Source organism: Diorhabda carinulata, chromosome 5 (genome assembly GCF_026250575.1).
Source record: "Diorhabda carinulata isolate Delta chromosome 5, icDioCari1.1, whole genome shotgun sequence".
Lineage (NCBI taxonomy): Eukaryota > Metazoa > Arthropoda > Insecta > Coleoptera > Chrysomelidae > Diorhabda > Diorhabda carinulata.
In genome coordinates this window covers 22,175,970-22,195,061 of record NC_079464.1, presented here as the reverse complement: position 1 = coordinate 22,195,061, position 19,092 = coordinate 22,175,970, and the positions used below count along the sequence as shown (strand labels likewise).

The 19,092-nt window shown below is 31.2% G+C and overlaps 1 protein-coding gene across 2 annotated transcripts in view; it reads right to left on the bottom strand.

The window, feature by feature from the left end:
• LOC130893625 (ecdysone-induced protein 78C) overlaps positions 1-19,092 on the bottom strand; it is a 105,588-nt gene that overhangs the window by 86,237 nt on the left and 259 nt on the right. Inside the window, exon 2 of one of the 2 annotated variants that reach the window (XM_057799861.1) lies at positions 4,890-4,963. In XM_057799861.1, the coding sequence (XP_057655844.1) occupies positions 4,890-4,963 (74 nt within the window). Of the gene's footprint in view, positions 1-4,889; positions 4,964-19,092 lie in introns of those variants that run through there. The other variant, XM_057799860.1, reaches the window with a different exon arrangement.

Here is a 19,092-nt window from a genome sequence, read left to right as displayed (position 1 = left end):
AATAAGGCGAGGAAAGCAAAGAAAACTTAGCACTTACAGAAATTTAACGGTTTTTAATTCTTTCTAGATTTTGATTTCTTCTTCCACTGACAGTTACGCTCTCCAGGATTCGCACTTGAGTGTTTATACACACACAGAAAGACTCGATGCTTAAGTTATAGTTCGCTGAAACGTTTCATACTCGTTTATGGTATTGAACTTCGAGCCGTCATAACAAACACAAGTTGCTGATCCGCCATTCAACATATATTCAATTAAACTGATGAACTTGCTGAATCACATATCTTCAATTTATAGTTGCATTTATTTTTTGTTTATGCGATCGATCAAAAATAACTATTGTACACCGTAATTTCAATTATTAGTAGTGTTGTTTTGCTGTTCAAATAAAGTATCGTCTAAAAAAGTGACTTTTGTGGTAGTAACTATCAATTGGCGCAGTCATCAGGCTGGTGGAAGAGCCTCTAGTCTTCATTTTCGTTATTTAACGTTTTTCTATTACATCGAACCTTTGGAAAACATTTTCATCCAAGAAAGAAGAAACAGGAAGTAAGTGAAAATAAAATTCAATTTATTAGAAGAAGTATTTATAAGTTAGAAAGAATAAAATAGAAACCTCCGGAAAACTTCGTCCTTCTATTCAATACCACGAAAGTAACAATATACAATTCAACTCAATCTAACTCGAACCACGAACCATGACCCAAGTCCGAGTACCCGTTAAAGAAACCCAACAAACCATCATACTGCCCAAACAACAGATACAAAGAGCCATTCTTAGAGGAAGCTTAACTACGTCAGCTAATGGTTTAGCATGGACGGAACTTGTCAATTCTGCAGACGAACCGATCCAAACAGCACTGTCAGATCCAGCGAAAAGTTTGAAATTCCATTTACCCGACTTCCATCTAATCACGGCCGAAATTATTTCTCGAGAATACCATAAGACAGATGTCGAACACCTCCGTAGAATCGATTATATTAATCAAGTAGAAGAAGTGAGCATAAAACAATTGTGTAAAAGATCCAGAGTCATCTTTGAATTTCACCAACCAAATCAAACATAACATCAGACTAACAGATGAAGTTCCGACCTACACCAAATCATATGGTTACCCACTCATTCACAAAGAAGAGGTGCAGAAACAAATAACATCAATGTTAGAACAAGGAGTCATTAGACCCAGTCAATCGCCATGGTCTTTACCGATTTGGGTTGTCCCTAAAAAACCCGATGCGTCTGGAAAAATCAAATGACGAATAGTAATAGATTATCATAAGGTCAACGAAAAAATAGTCGATGATAGATACCTGATTCCACACATCACAGATATCTTGGATGAACTAGAAAGATGCCACTATTTCTCTACTCGGGTTCCACTAGGTAGAAATGGTAGAGGAGGATACCCCAAAAAATGCATTTAACGTCCAAAACTGTCACTATCAATACCTCAGAATGCTATTTGGATTCAAAAACGCCCCTGGAAAATTCCAGAGATGGATTGGCAATGTTCTCGAAGGATTGCAAGGAGAAATTTATTAACGATATAATTTATTGGGTAATATTTCAATAATGCATCGACTATAAATTCTATCGAACTTTAGAATACCTACTATTATGTAACGTTATCAATTTTGAATTTTCCATGTTGTCAAATATTTCTATTAAAATTTTTAGTGATGCAAGAATTTGAGCAAGAGTATTTTTTGTTAAGAGATAAGAAGAGAAATCATTAATGAATTTCTCAAGTTCGGAGCTTAACTTATTGAATTTTTCTGTAGTCTCTTCTTCGTTTTATTTGATTAATGAAATACTATTATTAATATTATTATAATCGTCTATTATTTTATCTGTTTGTTCAGTTGTTTACTATATTTTTCTGATTTTTGGTTAGAGATATATTTATTTAACGTTTTAACAGTTGCGACAGTAGTCTCTTTATTCTTAGCTATGTAATTTGGATATAATTTTGCATTGATGTCAATAATAAAAGGGTTGTTTTTCTCTGAATGTCCTGAAATGATTTCCATTATGCGTAATTCGTTGCACTATGAATAGAATTATTATATCCTAAAATTTCATAAGGCATTTGATCTAGAATATTGTGATCTTTGTGAGTTTCTTGTACGATTCTGATATGTTCAATTAGGATCGAGTGAAATCGTTCTACAATTTGTATTTAAATTTCATGCTGCGGTGTAATGAAGTTCGATTTAGTGTAGTTTCGCGAAATCTTGGATAACGTGATTTTTTAGTTCAGTACCTATATCAGTTGATGAGGGAGGAAATGCATGAAAGCCTCAGCTATATGTATCGCAGTTACTACTACTAAATGATATGTTTGAGCTTATAATAAATAAACTTTTAAGAAATATTTGATTTTGAAAATAATCGATAGGTTTTTTTGATGTAGAAATCTCTAATATTGGGTTTTCATGACTAGTGTGTATCGTTTCTTCATCATCATCTGGACATATTTCATCAATTATGTTTGGTATGTCATCATCTGTTATATGAGCTGTTTCGTCAATATGTCCTATGATCGATTCATTGTCAGTGGATACATTCTGTTGACTATTTTGATCACTGGTAATGTTAATAGATATATTTTTGTTAAAATCGTCATCAATTCCATTTATTTTTATTCTAGAAAGTGTATCTACGTATTCGATTGAGGTTAGTTTTCTTTAGAAAATTTCATAATCAAACTATTCATCTTGTCAGATGAGCATTAGATTCTCTTAGTAAAAAAAACCCAATGTAGAGGTTTATGGTTGCAAAACCTATATAGTGCATTTTCAGCTATATAAATAATGCCTTAAATACTTCATAACCGATACAATCGCGAGTAACTTTCTTTCGATTGTGCTATTATTTTGTTCTGCTTGGTTTAAACTCCATGAGGCGTGAGCCACAGGTCGATATTGGCCAACAGCACCTAGCGCTTATCGCAAATCCTTTTTTAAACATGATGTTTAATGATTGGTTGCATAATTCGTATAAATTTCCTATAATAGCCAAAAAGCAGCATAAAATGTTTTATTTTTTTAGTTGTTTTTTGAATGAAGAATAGTGTAATAGCTTTGACTCTATTAGGGTTTGGTTTGAAACCATATTTTGTGATAACTTGTTCTTTTTTAGAAATCCACATTTATTCGATTGGATTTTGAAATTGAATTCTTATAATCGCTGGAATACTTTTTTCAAATCAACCATATGTTTTTGCAATGACTTCGAGAAAATTGTTATGTCATTGGGATATACTAAACACATTTCTCCTGGGTAATCTCCTGGGGATATTGTCCATTACGTGTTGGAATGTCGCAGGAGCATTCCTTGAACCATAACTCATCCTTAGGTATTCGATTTCTACAGTCATCGCTGTTTTTTGGATATCGTCTGGATGCATTTGGTTGAACCTTGATGCTAATGTAAAGTAATTACATTCACCTGGTTTCTAGAATTGTATCTATACAAGGGATAGGGTATTTGTCTGGAATAGTTATCTCATTCACTTTTTTTCTAATCAACAACGATTCTCCATTTCTTCTTACCAGAAGCTTCGGCTTTCTTCTCGACGATCCCTATAGATGAGGACCACGGTGAATTACTTGGTCTGATTATATTTTGTTCTAACATTTTTTCAATTTGTAGTTTGACTTCTTCTTTGTGAACCTATGGGTATGGATAGTTTCTAGTATAAACATCGGTAGTACGAATTTGATATTTAATTTCACTTTTGAAAGTTAGTTGATAGTTGTCTTCAGGGAAGATGTCATCATATTTTCTACACAAATTGAGATTTTCTTCTTTCTCGGTTAAATGGTTCCTTCTAATTAAATTATTGATTTCCTCATAGTTACATTTGTCATTGTCGATCTTAAGGTGAAAATGATACATTTCAAAATTATTTTCCACTTGAATACTATTAATTAGATATAGAACAGTAAAATTTGTATCGTCGTCGGAATGGTTACGAATTTCAAAATTTGCTCAACTGTTATTAGCGAATGAGATACATTTAGGTATTATACAATCTCCTAAATTTTGTTGAGATCAAAATTTCTCCTGAAAATATTCTTTGGTTCACATTGAAATTCATATTTCTATCAAAATTTTGAGATTGGATTCCTTAATCATGCTAAAAATACTTGTAAAGCTTTGTTATTTCACATATTTTGCTAAAATGCGCCTGTATTTCTAATTCTAATATAATATCAACAAATTCGTAATAGTTTCCTAACTCTATCATACAATTCGTGTTATGTAGATACTATAAATTATTCAAACCGAGAGATGAGCAAGTTTCATCTCTAGGATCACTGAAATTTCTTAGCAATTCTTGTTTAATTTGACTTACTTAATCCACTAATATTGATAGCTTCTCTAGCATTTCGTTTCAATTCACTTATTACTGTTCTAGAAATTATAACGTTTCCATATTTTCTCTCATTTTTATTATCGTAAAAATGATTCATCGATACTTTCCAAGAAAAATTTGAGTTCATCCTCGTTACCATCAAAATCTGGAATGGTTTCAGCATGAACTTTATCAAAATTGAGAATATTTGCCATTTTTAGATTATTTTTTTCTAAAGAGACCGAGTGCAAGCTTTTTCTGAGTGAATTGAATTCTAAGCTATTAGTGTCAACTTTTTCAAAAAAATACAATAGTATGTACAGAAAAGGAAAATATCTTTCCCACATGTAAATGTTTCAGTGACTAGCAAAATAACCGATTTTTTCCAGACAATTGGTACTAGGCCGACAAAAATTATTTCCTCAAGTAAATCAAACTAAACAACTAATGAGCCGCATTATATAGCTTGAACCATCTAAATATGATTTAGTTAATAAATATTCATAGTAACAGTAACAGAAAACTTACCATTACCACCAATAGAGAGAGGGCTAGAAGCCTCCACCGGGCTATCCGGATTTGATTTAGATTCGTGTTTGACGCTAGAAAAAAAAAGGAAAATCAGATTTGGAATATATCTTATTTATCTAATGAATTTAATATTAAAATATTTAATCATTTAAATTTTTAGAAAAAATGTTTCTCTTGGCGACATTTAAAAGTAAATAAAAAATGTTTTTTTCTTAGCATGTCGCAATAATAAATGTATCAAACATCCTGTTGGTATTAACCAGATTGGAAAGAAACGATCCATTATATCACAATATTTAAATTTGCCTAACCCCAAGGACTACACAAGTCACTGTTTTAGTTCGTTTAGTTCGTCCGCTGCTCTACTCGCCGATTCGGGAGTAGATATATTAGAGGTTGAACAACACGGCGGGTGAACATTTATCGTCGCAAAACGCTACATCGAAAATTCTCGCGGCAATAAAAAAGAGACAACCAAAAAAATTTTTAATATCGAAAAACAAGAGTTTAAAGATATCCAGAAAAAACTTCTGCACTGAAGGAGCCAGTGCTCAAATCGTTACTTGTTGATTTTCTCGATAGTGAATCCTATTTAAATGATGTCATTTTAAGAACCATTTCTATATCATTTTTTGGCTTTTTTGTACAGTTTTTCATTTATCGTTTGCGAGGAGCTATAATTATCCGACGATATGTAATTTATAATTAAGTAAAAGTATTTTTCAAAATGATCGTGAAAGGAATATTGTATGATATGTATGCGTCAATTACTTTTGAGCACTCGTTTCTAAAAATCATGACAATCATCATATCATAAATGAGTAATTTACAGAATGTAAATTAAATATAATTTCTTTTTTCCTCTCTTTCGGTATTGTAGTTGTTGTTGTAGTGTAATATTTTTCTCCTACTTTTGTTTGATTAAAGAACAGTCTATCACTATTTACAATACATCAGGAATCTAAAATAAATTTATTAGAATTATATCGTCTTTCTCTACATATGCAGTAGGTTAGTTTTCTACCTCAAATATTATTGATTCGATATATGTAAGCTGGATTTATAATAAAAACACATTAAAAATGTATTACCTAATTTGTGTTAACCGACTATATAGACTAAATTTTACGTCGAATTTTTGCCTTATTAGAGTGAAAATTCTGTATTATAAGACTTTTTTATTCTAAATATTCAACCAATGTAATGGTTATACTAGTATTATAGAGTAGAATTAGTTCAAAAAAATTGGCAGATTGCCCTACACCGTGACGTATTGTTTAAATAGTAATTGTTGAATAATTTTTCCATATACTTTATTGAAATATCCAGCAGGGCAGTTACCGTTATGCAAACGATTCTGTTTTGTGTTCAAAACGACTTAGGCATCGTTTCCAGGACGAAGACTGTGCAAAAAATATCATTTAAACGCTTCCAATAACCGTTTCAAGAACGGTTGATATAAGCAACTTCGAACAAACCTATTATCTATCAGTCTCCCAGATCCGATATTTCATGACGTGATTATAGGTAAAGATTACCAAAAGCCTAGTTACTTAAGAATATTCTGTTCACTTTGTTACTGTGTTGTATGCAAAATTCCGGGAATGCCAGGTTTTCAAAATTCAACATGGTTTCCTGATATACGAAGCACCTTTACGAATCTTTGTTTGATAAGCTGTAGATTTCAGCTTGTTTTATTTTATTTTATTATTCTCGATCTTCAGTTTTGTAAATCTTGAGTTAAAAAACCATTATACGAATTCGTACAATAGTATATCATTTAAATTCATCTAACTTACTGGGCGTTAATGCTTTAGTTTTGAACACCAATATATGCTATATGCTATATAATGTTAATGAAAGACTGAAAATTGATCAAATTAGTAATTCACATCAAACATTTACAAATATGTTACAATAAATTCTCATATTTCAAATAATTAATTTTCTTCCGCACTTTTACAAGATTTTCAAAAAAAAATATTCTTATCTGGCGTGTTTAAAAAATTAATTAACACTTGTTGAGTGTTATTTTGACACGTTTATACTATGAGGATTCTAAAAAAATATTATACTTAATTATGTAGTAATTAAAAATATATATTATAACCTTCACCATCTAACTTTTTTTGGAGATGATATGTTTGTTTATAGCTCTTTTTTCATTGGGCTGGGTGTTATTGGAAGAACCCCAAACAACATTTTTAATATGCACGATAAAGCGATTAAAATTTTCGGCTTACACATTTCTAAGGTTTCCAATTTCTACAAACCACAAAATATATAAAAATTACAAAATATTGGAATATTTTTTTTCATAATTACTTCAAGTTTCTTCTTATCTTTTCACCTCAAATTTTTTATGTTATCCACTGGTTTGTTCTGAATTTACATAATAACTTTTCTGTTATGATTTTTGATATTTGTTCTTTAGTATCGATAATCTTCTTCCACCTCTTTTCATCTATAGTTTTTTTCAGTACATTAAAAATCCTATAAAACAAAACATATTAGTATATGTCTTTGGTTTGTATCTGATATAATGAGCTAAATACCTAAAATTACGTTTACCACTTAATGTATCATACATCCAAACTTTATTCCGATGTTGGTATTGATTCCTGTGTCAAAGGTCCCACATTTTATTTCTTTCCTGGAAATAAAAAAAGTATATGACTATAGTCTCTAAAAGAAGTGGGTGAATAGTATAATACTGTAATATTTTTTGTATCTATTTACACTTTTTCTATTCATGGGGTGAATTCTCCCGACCATTCAATATTATTTCGGATATAATGTGGTTTTACTGGTATTCTTCATTCCCAGCTGGTAACAGATTTCCTGACACTGGCTCAATGTTGGATATCGAAGTTGTATTCTTGAAAACAATCAATCCATCTGGCGATCTGGTCTGGGACTCTTGAACTGCATCAACCACTTGAGTGCTGGTCAGTCCGAATAAGGAACCGTGAAGATACTGGTAAAAGTGTACCACGGACATCACTACTGCCAAAAGTTCTCTTCTCGTGACGCAGTAGCTCAGTTCTGGTTTGGAGAGAACTTTACTAAAGTATCTTAGTATTCTTTGTTACCCTCCTTGGATTTGTGAGACCACTCCTCCAAACCCTACGTTGCTTACATCCGTGTCAAGAATAATCTCACCTTCTGACATTGGATATCCCAATATCGGCGTCGTATTCCAATATCTCTTGAAGGTGTTGAACGCCGTTTGACAGTCTTCATCCCAGTTAAAAGCTCTTGCTTCTTCTGTGAATCGAACTTTCTTATAAATCGTACGAGTACGAGCAGAGTTCAAGGAGACTCCTAGCTTGATGTTTATCGGTTGGTCGTGGTATTGAGGTAATTTTCTCTGGATCCACTGCCACTCTTTCACTGCTCACTGTAGTCGAACCCTGGTTGGTGATAGCTTTTACTTGGAGCTTATCAGATCAGGTCTTAAGATGGTTCTAGCTGCTCCCGTGTCTACCAGCCGAGTATATTTTTTCCCATCCATATATACACTGTCATCGCCACATCTGAGAGGAGCTTCTGCATTCGGCTCTTCAGCTGCAATTGTTACAGGTAATTAAGATGTTAGTGACCGTTTTTTATGTCCAACATTTTTTTTAGCTGTTCACAGTCGTCAGTCTCTTTAAAAGGTAGGAGTACATCTAAAGCGACTTCTCGCGTTTTTTTTATTAATTCAATAATCACTCCAGCGGCTAGCCTCAAACTATTTAACGTAATTGCTTCAAGACGTCTTGCAATTGAACGTTGGGGCCTTGACTCGTGTAAAACTGTTGTATTCGGACTTGAGTAGTGTTTAAGGATTGCAGGACAGGATATCTTCTGTTGTTGTATTTTTCTATAACTCTTTGATATTCTCATCCATCGTTGTCATTTTGTTCTCGATATCCGATTTTAGAAATAAGATGTTGTTTTCAATGACAGCGGCAATGTCGGTTTTCAATGATAAATATGATCGAAATCTTGTCATACATATCGGTTTTCAATGTCGAAATATAGTTTCCCATTTCAGAAATTGACAATAAAAAAGTCGAAGAATTTTCTTCGAATAGATAAGTTTCTGGATCAAATCCGTCACTCACCAGAACCACTTTGAGTCTTTCCACTAATTAGTTGATCTTACCGGACGTTTTTAACTCGCGATTTTCCAGTTCAGTGATCTTTGAGTAACTTAGTCTCTTGACCTTGCTTGTCTTACTATTTATTTACAATACACCACACCTGACACCAATGTAATGTTTTTCATATTTATTCACACTCTTTCTATTCGTGGAGTGAATTAATAAACACTGTCTCTCATTTCTCAATCAATTTGAACGCTTAACATTCCACTAACTTATATCAATTCACTTAACTAACTTAATAATCTATTCAAATTCTTCCATTATTCCTATTCCAGTCTACGATTATTTATTATAAACTGAATTCAAGTGCGATGAATAAACTTTTCATATATCTCAACATAATTCTTGAAAGATCTAGAAAAAAAAACAAATAAATGAATTCTCATAGATTAATGTTTCTAATCAAATTTGAAAAACCCTTACTCCTCATTCATTGTTATGTATGTCATTAAATAAGTGTGAATTAATAAAGAAAGAAAAATATTTCTTCAATTTTCCACTAACTCTAAGAATAAACCGAGAAGGGCATTTCCCATATATATGAATACTGACGAAAACTTTTGCATTTCATTATTGAGCAGTACCGGTATATCCAAGAAAAGAGAAAAAAATCAATCGCGTGTAAAAATGATGGCAAATAACTTTATAATAACATAAATTATATATTCAATAGATATTCTCATTTCCATTGGCCATTTCCAATGTGTCATGGTGCCTGTAAATTTTTATGCTACTTTCATTCATCAGAAATTGCATAAGAAAATAGACAAATTTCAAATCTTTATTTCTATATAATAATGTAACCACCACATATCTCTCTGGATCCATGATTTTGCTTTCTGATGATATGACAGGATGAACTATTTCATAATAAAATTGTAGAAAATTCTTTTAAAAATTTTATGGAAAAGTTATCAAAACATCAACTAAATCACTTAAACATTTTATGCAGCTAATATGTGCCAAAATCGCAAGTCGCAAGAAAAATCAAATTCTAAAAACAAACTTAGTAAAAGTAAAAATTGGGTTATTTTTCAATATCGTCGCAGCCGTTGGTGTTCGGCTAAAGTCCTGCTTTAATTGTCCTGTAATATGTGCCATTTTGCTAAATATGAGTGTTGTGTGGAAATACCCGCCAATAAAAGGCTTACGTAAACATCTGACTTTCGTGAGTAGTGTTTTTCAATTTCTCCCTAAAAAAGATAAACTCTTCTTGTAATCAGGGAATTTATCGTAATTGTTATTGCTACTAATTCATCTGCGGTAGCTGATAGATATAAAATTTAGAACCTCTCTAAATTACTTCCTTACATAGAAGATTCACTTACGAATACGTATATTTATCAAATTCAGTTCTCGTTCAATTCATCTCGTTCTATTCATTCTGCAATATTTTGTTTATATGGGTCAGCCTTCTATTGATTTTGGTTTTCCTTCAATCATCGCGTAGAATTTTTTGGATAACAAATGATATTGAAGTGAAACTCCATACTAAGAGACAGAAATGTTACCATAGTCAATAGACTGATTTAGATTATGATACTTACCAATTATTCGGCTGATAATATACTAGTTTACATAATAAAAGCCCTATAAAACGTAAATTTAGCTTCATACTCAATATTAGGATTTCTCTCACTTATTCCACATCCAAACAAAACATCCAGTAGAGTAATGAAGGTAGTCGTGTGTTCACCAATGTTGCCGAACACGAAATTGAGATTTTACACCGAGTGAAGCCGAGAAAACGATGATATTCAATAACACCAACCAAACAAAAATTTATAGAAGAAGAAATGAAATGAATATTGAAACTTCTAATAATAGAATCTTCCAATACTCCTTGGTCAAGTCAAAACTGCCTGATAAAGGAAAAGTACGGATCCTACTGGATTTGCAGAGACTTTCGTAGGGTTCATAAAGTCTCAAGAAAGATGCTTATCCTATCTCTAGCATAACCGCAATATTGGATAAGAATAGATCAGTTCTAATAACTGTTTGGCAAGTTCCTCTGATTAATCCATCCTGTTCGTCACGACTAAATCAGTCCCAAGTCGTGGGCTATACGATTCCAAAGAATGCCATTCGGCTCATTTCATGCTCCTGTTAATTGGTACTGAATAGTTGAGCACGTATTGGGACCTGACCTAGAACTCTGTACTTAGAAGATCATAGTTTCTCTAACTTTCCCTGAACATCAGACAAGTTTTATTTGTTGTGTGAGATAAAGCCATATATCTATATATATTTGAATATATCTATTAGATAGTTTCAAGTTATTTAATTAGTTTGGAGTGATATTCGAATGAAGATAGTTTTATAGCTTTATCTACAGATACTATAATTACACTATTTTCTTGTGTTCTTGGATGGTGTTTAATTTTATCATTGTTGATTCTAGCTTTCTAAACAACTAATAATTGTAACAAATTAATGAAAGAAGTTCTTCAGAAAAAACAAACCCTTACAAATTTTGTCCACATCTTATGATTATCACAATGATTATCATATAAAAAGTCCTTCAAAATAAAAAAACTCTAAATAATATGATATTACCACCGAATTATGTTTTGTTGTTGTCATTTTCAACAATACATATTTCTCTTATAATAATAAAAATTACCAACAAATTTTTGGAACACCAATGGGGTCTTCAATATTTTCCGAACCATTTTCATGTTTAATGGAATTATTTATATTGCAAAATATTACTCATACCTAATTTTTTGCTGTATTTTGCATATTTTTATATATATATATATATATATATATTGCAAGAAAATGTGTTTACTGGTTTTTATGTTTGTAAATATGCTAGGGTATGATTTATATCTGCAGCTTTGATTTCTTGTTTACTAATTGCTGTCAACATCGTTAATAGCCTCTATATTGTTTTAAGATTCAGCATCCTCCGGATTCTGAAAACAATGAGATCTTCCTAGTTGTTTGATGTGTACTTCTGTCGTTTGTGTTCTCCATCTATAATTTCTACCCCATCGTTACCCAACAACTTTGTAATCGGATATTGTCTTATAAATTATATGATTAACATTAAATTTTAAGCTTTTATCGCCTTACGTATTACGTTTAGTTACTACCTTTTGTTTATCAGTTTCTAAGCATTTACTGACATTTGAATAAACATGTTCAGTGATTCTCCATATAACTAGACAAGAATTCTTTACTATGAAATATTTCGAAAGGATTGGATTTCGTGGATTTTCATGTAGCCAGTTGCGCTATGGATTGAACTGTTATAAACAAGAACAGCGTCATTAATTAAATTCATTTGGATATACTAATCTCAGGATTCACAAATGTTCGATGAGAATCGAATGAAATTTTTCTATTATTTGGTTCAAATCGTAATGTCCGGGTGTTGTAAAATACACTTAATGCATATTAATTGCAGATTCACCAGTTATTCCTATTTTTGTCGCAACTTAAGAAAACGGATCTACTAATTTTGTTTATAATATTTTTCCGTTTCAATTGTTAGTTCCTCTATTATTTTCGTAAACTAGAATTTGATTATTTTTATTATTATTAATTATATCATCTAATATTGGTATATGTTTTTACCATTTTTAATATCTTTTGAAAGAGAATGGGCAGTTTCTATATGATTTGGAAGAATAATTTGAACGTCTGATATAATATTTACTTTTAGATTATGTCGAGATACGTTACTTAGTCCGCTTTCTTCGAAGTCTTTATCAGAGATATTATTATCGTAATTTCTTGAATCCTCAATTATTTTTTGTTCTTCATTTATATCACTTGGATTATTTATTATTAATTAGGTTTCTAATGCGTTTATTTGTGCTGAAGGCGTCGGCGTTTATATTTAATTTCACTGGTTTGTAAATTATTTTGTAATCCCACTACTCTAATTTAAGTCTTCATCTGAGAAATTTGGAATTTGGTTTCTTAATATTGAACAAGCAAGTTGAAGGTCGAAGGTGTGTGACTATAGTGAATTATCTTCCAAAAAACTACGGCTTAAAGTATTTCCATGCCCATGTGACGGAGTATAATTTTGTTCAGATTCGTAGTCAATATAAACGGTTTCGCAAAGTCAGGATATTGTAAAACGGGACTACTACATAAAAGTATCAAAACTTTCTATGATTTTTTTATTATTACTTTAGCGTTCCTCTTAATACATACGGTCATTAATATTGTTATTTAAGCAAAGTCTTTTATAAATCTGTGGTAGTAGCCGATTAAACCCAGAAATGACTAAATTCTTTTTGTGTTTTTCTTAATCAAGACAAAGAAGTTTTGCATATCTATCGCAAGAAGCTCATTTTCTATAGTAGAGTGATTAATTTCGGTGGAGTTTAAAGTCTTCGAAGCATAACAGAACAGGTTGGTGTCATGGCTTAATACCATGCCGATTGCATATTTAGAAGCATTTGTGATTATTTCGAACGGTTACTCGGGATATGCCAAAATTGGTTCAGACATTGAAAATTTCTCAGAATAATTGAAATAAGCAATTTATTGAAGGTTTGTTAATTTTCGCATATTTTGTATAAACTTTCTATAGTAGCCTAGGAAGTCTAGAAATGATTTTACGTCTTTTTGCGTAAGAATGGTGGGAAAATTTCGTAAAGCATGAACTGTCTTCGGATTTGACTTTATGATATCAGTGGTTACGATATGCCCCAGAAAATCCCTCTTTTATTCTGAAGGTCCTTTAGAACTTCGTCCATAACTCGTTGTAATGTGCTGGGTGAGTTCCTCAAACCCATTGACATTCTCAAGGATTCAAAATGGCCATCATTCACATTAAAGGCCGTTTTTCTATATAGTCTTCACTTAGATCGATTTGGTAAAATACATTGGCGAGATCTAGCGTACTAAAATATTGTTCATGACCTAATTTATCAAAGATTTTTGTTTATGTTGAGTATTGTATATCGGTTAACAAAAGTTTTATCGTTTACTTTCCTGTAGTCTACAACCAGAAGCCACTTCTGCTGTCCGGATGCGCCCAACTCTTTTGGTACGATCCATATCGGAGAAGACCAGGGCTGGTAGAAGATCTAATGATGCATGTCGTCTATTTATCAACGTACTTCTTCCTTAATTGCATAGTTTTCACATGAATCGGAGCTTCATCCGTTGTTTTGATACAATGTTTCACCTTATAGGTAAACGTGAGCGGATCACCTAGCTTAAGGAAAACATCAGAGTATTGTTGACATATTTTAACTACATTGTTTTTCTCCTCTAGATTCATGTGATCAGTTCTAATCAGTTTATGAATCTGTTTCTTCTTGTTTTCGATTTTCACGTGATTTGTACAACATTTGAATTTGTAAACATCATGAGTTATATGGAACACAATTTAGTGGCCTTAATACAGTTATAGAAATACTTTTAATCCTTTCATTAATAAATTTTACCAAAGCTAATCCGTTATTCGCTGCGGTTAATATTTCTGGTACGTATATATCACCTAATATTATTTTACTTATTAATATTTCACCGTTTTTTACAGTGACTGTTACTTGTTTCACCATTGTTTCACTAAGGCCTAATTTGGAATTTTATATCGGATGGTTGCCTTAATTTTAATGGAACATTTACATGATCACTAATCAATTATTTATTTTTCAAATCTATATTAAAGTATAATAAATTGTAACATATGATTGTTTCTGAGTTCCTTGAATTACTCGGCAATTATATGTTTTAAAATTAACTTCATGCTACCGGTATGTATTGATAATTTTAACGGCTGATTTTCTATCACTATATACGGCAGAGGGTTATGTTTATTTCGGCTATTTTTGTTGGTGAGGCACTTCTCCAAAAATTTGAATTTAAGCATTCATCATCATACCGATCAATAAGTTGTTGTGTCTGACATGGAACAATATTCACTTCATAGTCCTATGCGGATCAAATTCGTTGTTAAAAGTTCTTCTGCTATGAAATTAGGCTTTCGATTATTATTTTGGAAAGGCTTTTTATATTCCCTATTTTCAGCATTTTAATTGAATTGTCATCTACTGTTGATTGAAGTCATTTTTGAAGTAGTTGACATGGGTTCCGGATTTATAGGAGGTCCAGAAACTTGTTAGTTCGTTGGGTACCTTTTTTGTGGCATAGTTCGCGGTTGAACATTTACAGGTTGGATTCTGGATATTTCGTTGAGTTTGGTTCCCGTTAGTATTTTGGAAATATTGTCAATTTGGGTTAGTACTTGCGGAATAAATTGCTTTGCTGTTGGTAGTTATTGTTTTATCGTGTTATATTTTGAGGCTTAAAATTATTATTTCTAATTACATTATTTTTTGTTTCGCTGGAAAATCTCTCAAAATCTTCAAACTCACTTACATATGCAATTGCGAGCTCTAACTATGCAAGTTGTTTTAGATGCATAGTATTTTTCAATGTACTGGTACAGCCAGTTATAAAAGTATTTGAGGAAGTTTTATCACAAAACTACATATGAATAATTTTCTAGTTATGACTTAAATTATGATCCAATTTATCTATTTATTACTCTATTTCCAACCATTAATTCTGTTCGCCCTACGAGCTTATCCTGTATATACTCGAAAATATGGCCATTAAATTCCCTATCATTACGTGCACTATATGTCGTTATTGAGCTATTTAATGTGTTGCTTTCCCCGTCGTTATTTTTATATTATCTACTTTTGATTCAAATAATCCCCAGTTGATTGGGCGCTCTTCCTGTTAAGAAGTAGCCATTGTAATGTGATTTACTTCACTTTTACTTTTCAGTTTTTGTTTCGTTTATATTAAGATTTTTTAAAAGCTCAATATGTTTTTAGAATCATTCATCGATTAAATAAATATGATAAACATTGTTATATCTAATGACTTAACAACTATTTTTCCAGTTTCCACAAGAGGGAAATTATTGAGAAAGGCGAGAAGGATCTTGGCACTTACCTTGATGATAGACTGCTGCTTCTTCTCCAAGTCTTGTTGCTTCGATGATCACTTGTTTTTTTTTACTTGTAAGATAAAATGAACGTTACGTCGTAGAAATGACAAAGTCTATTATCCGAACAAAAGCGAATAAAAGAAACACTTTTACTTTTTCAAAGGCCCACGCGTATCCTACTGACTGCGTCAGTTATAACTTATAAAAATGAAGATCGGTTTTTAACAAATAAACGAAGTACAAACAATTTATTGAAAACGAATTCTGAACATAATTAAGTTAAGACAATACTAACAAGATTGACAAGACTGAAAAAGTTACATATTTCACTAATTACTCAACTATATAATTCTAATAATGAGACATTTACATGTATTATCTAATAAAGTTAATAATTATTCAATCTAATTCTAAATTTTTAAGTATTATCTCGACACACATGTATAATTGTTCTCTTCATTGGTAACAATTGATAAAATTTACTAGCCTTCAGTTAAAAATTAATTCCACATATTTGATTAAGATTTGTAAATCCTCCACTCCTCGCATAGTAACAACAAACAACACCATTTCATATAAATCAGGAACCAATCTTTCAATTTAGTAACACTTCTTGACTGAAGAGAGAAAAACGATAGACGACAAAAAATAAAACACCAATAGTTTTTGGTATTTATAACTTTTTTTCCTTTAACAACGATCTGATTTTTAGAAAAAAAACCATAGATATGACACAATTGAAACTTTTTGATTCACCGTCTACCTTAACAATTGAGATATATAATTACATTATTAGTCCATATTTTCTGTGTTCATTCAACCGATTTACACTCTGTGATCCTAGCAAATATTCCAAGACTTGACTTTAATTTTTTATTTCTTGGAACTTTTGATATGTTTCTAAATTGTCTTGATCTAAAATTATTATTTTTTTTTAGTTTTACAGATAGGTAAAAATCCGACGTTTTGACTTGTTCAGACTTTTTCAAAAACTATCAAATTATTCCAATAAATTGAAACTAATATAAGTCATAAAGGACATAATACATTATCCGAATATTCTACTAAACTAAAATCTAAAACACTCATGAACAAAAGAAGTAATATTATATATCAAGTGCATTGCACTTATTGTAACGCTATCTGCAAAGGAGACACATCTCAGTTTTTATAAAGTAGACCTATAGGTCATCAATGTGATAGTAAGAATAAAACTGTGGTTGCCATTCGGTAGTTAATGAATGATATTGAATTTTTATAGGCTAGTTAGTTTGAGTCATTTGTTACTAGAAATGCAAACCATAGCGAAGATGTGATTCGAACAAAGAGTAGTAAGTTATTAAAGCAGAGAGAGAGAGAGACCATTTTCCTCTAAACACTTCTCGAGAGAGCGAAACATCTCAGATCAAACTCAAAACTTCTTAAAACTACAATCAAAGAGTTGACACCAAAAAGTCTAAGAAGAGAACAAAAGAGATCAATTTTATTGTTGATTTATTTAACAGATATCATGTGTACTTTGTCTTTCATGAGGAACATTTTATGTATTATGAATCTGTCAAAGTTTTGACGACTGAGGGTAGCTACAAAAAACGTCTATTTTTAGAAACAACATATATTGCCGGTAAATTACAGAGTTACATGTTTCTAGCTTTACTGAAATTGAAAAAAATGATACCTCAATTTGATTCACCATCTTTTAAGGGCGATATCTCGGAAAGGGGTGGGCTGATGAAATTTTGTTATAGGATAGACACATGTTAATTTCATACGAGCAATTACCTTCTGAATTTTGTCGCATGAATTTAGGAACACGCTGATTGTAACCCTTCTTATTTATTTTTTTTATTAAACTTAACTTAATATATCGGTACAAATTTAGAATAACAGTGTTTAATTTATTATTGTGAGGATGTCTTGTATCCATCAGAGAAATGAATAACTCACTACGTCATGCATAACAACTTTTAATCAAACGTTCAATTCCAAAAACTAAAAAAATCAAAGAAAATATATTTATGAATTATTTATAATATACTACGATTCTCTCAATCACTTATTGTAAGAGAAATTATTTTTAATATACAGGGTCTTTCCCTTGTATCATTGTATAAAATCTACTAGCACAATTTTGTAAGTGGTGAAGCCACCTTTAAATCTGAGCGGGTACATCGAATGAAAAAAAAATGAGTATGCAAATTATGGGAAAAGGGGAAATGTAAAATAACTGAAAAAAGAATGTAAGATAAAAAATAAAATATAATAAAACAAACTAAGAATGATGAAATATTGAAAACACAGAAAAAAATCAAAGATATAAGGATGATAAAATAAAATTAAAAAAAAACAATGAATCAGCTTATCTAATTAAACACTAACAATATAGTACAATCAATTGTAAGCTAACAAATTCATGTACGGAGTATCAACAAGCGGTAATTGAAAGAAAAAGCTAACAATACATAAATAAAATGAGAAGCTACTCACAATTTAAATTGTACATCTCTGAAGTTTAAAGTAAAAGTTCACAATCAGTTTTTGTGATATTTGTTGTTTTACATTTTATTATTCCACCATTAACGATTTGTGTGCTTCTATACAGATTCGTTCGATAAAACCTATTACTATTAACAAGTTCTAACACTTTTTAATGAAAAATTTGGTGAAGAATGGCAAAAAACTTAATGTTAACAGCAGTTACTGAGGTATGTTACTTGATAAAGTGTGAACTCTTCGCTTATCAGCCTTGTAACATACTTGCTTAACATGGCTTAAATATTTCTTTAAAAAAAGACATGTGGTATACATGTAAAAACTATGACTGAATAGAGTTCCAGGCAAATAATTACCAATTATAATTATTTGGCTGACCTTTTTCAACATCAATTTTGAGGCTTCGGGACTTTAAGGTTTCCAATGCAATTTTGAAAAGTCTCAAAAATAATACTTTATGATTTATAGATGAGAAACGGTTTAATGAATTTTCCTGTAATCACATTCTTTGCTGCACTTTCAAATTCCACAGTAATAATTTTCCGACGTTCCAATACACACATTTCCTACTATCCTAGTTTCTCGATACAATTTTACTTCATTTAATCTCATGAATAAACGTCCA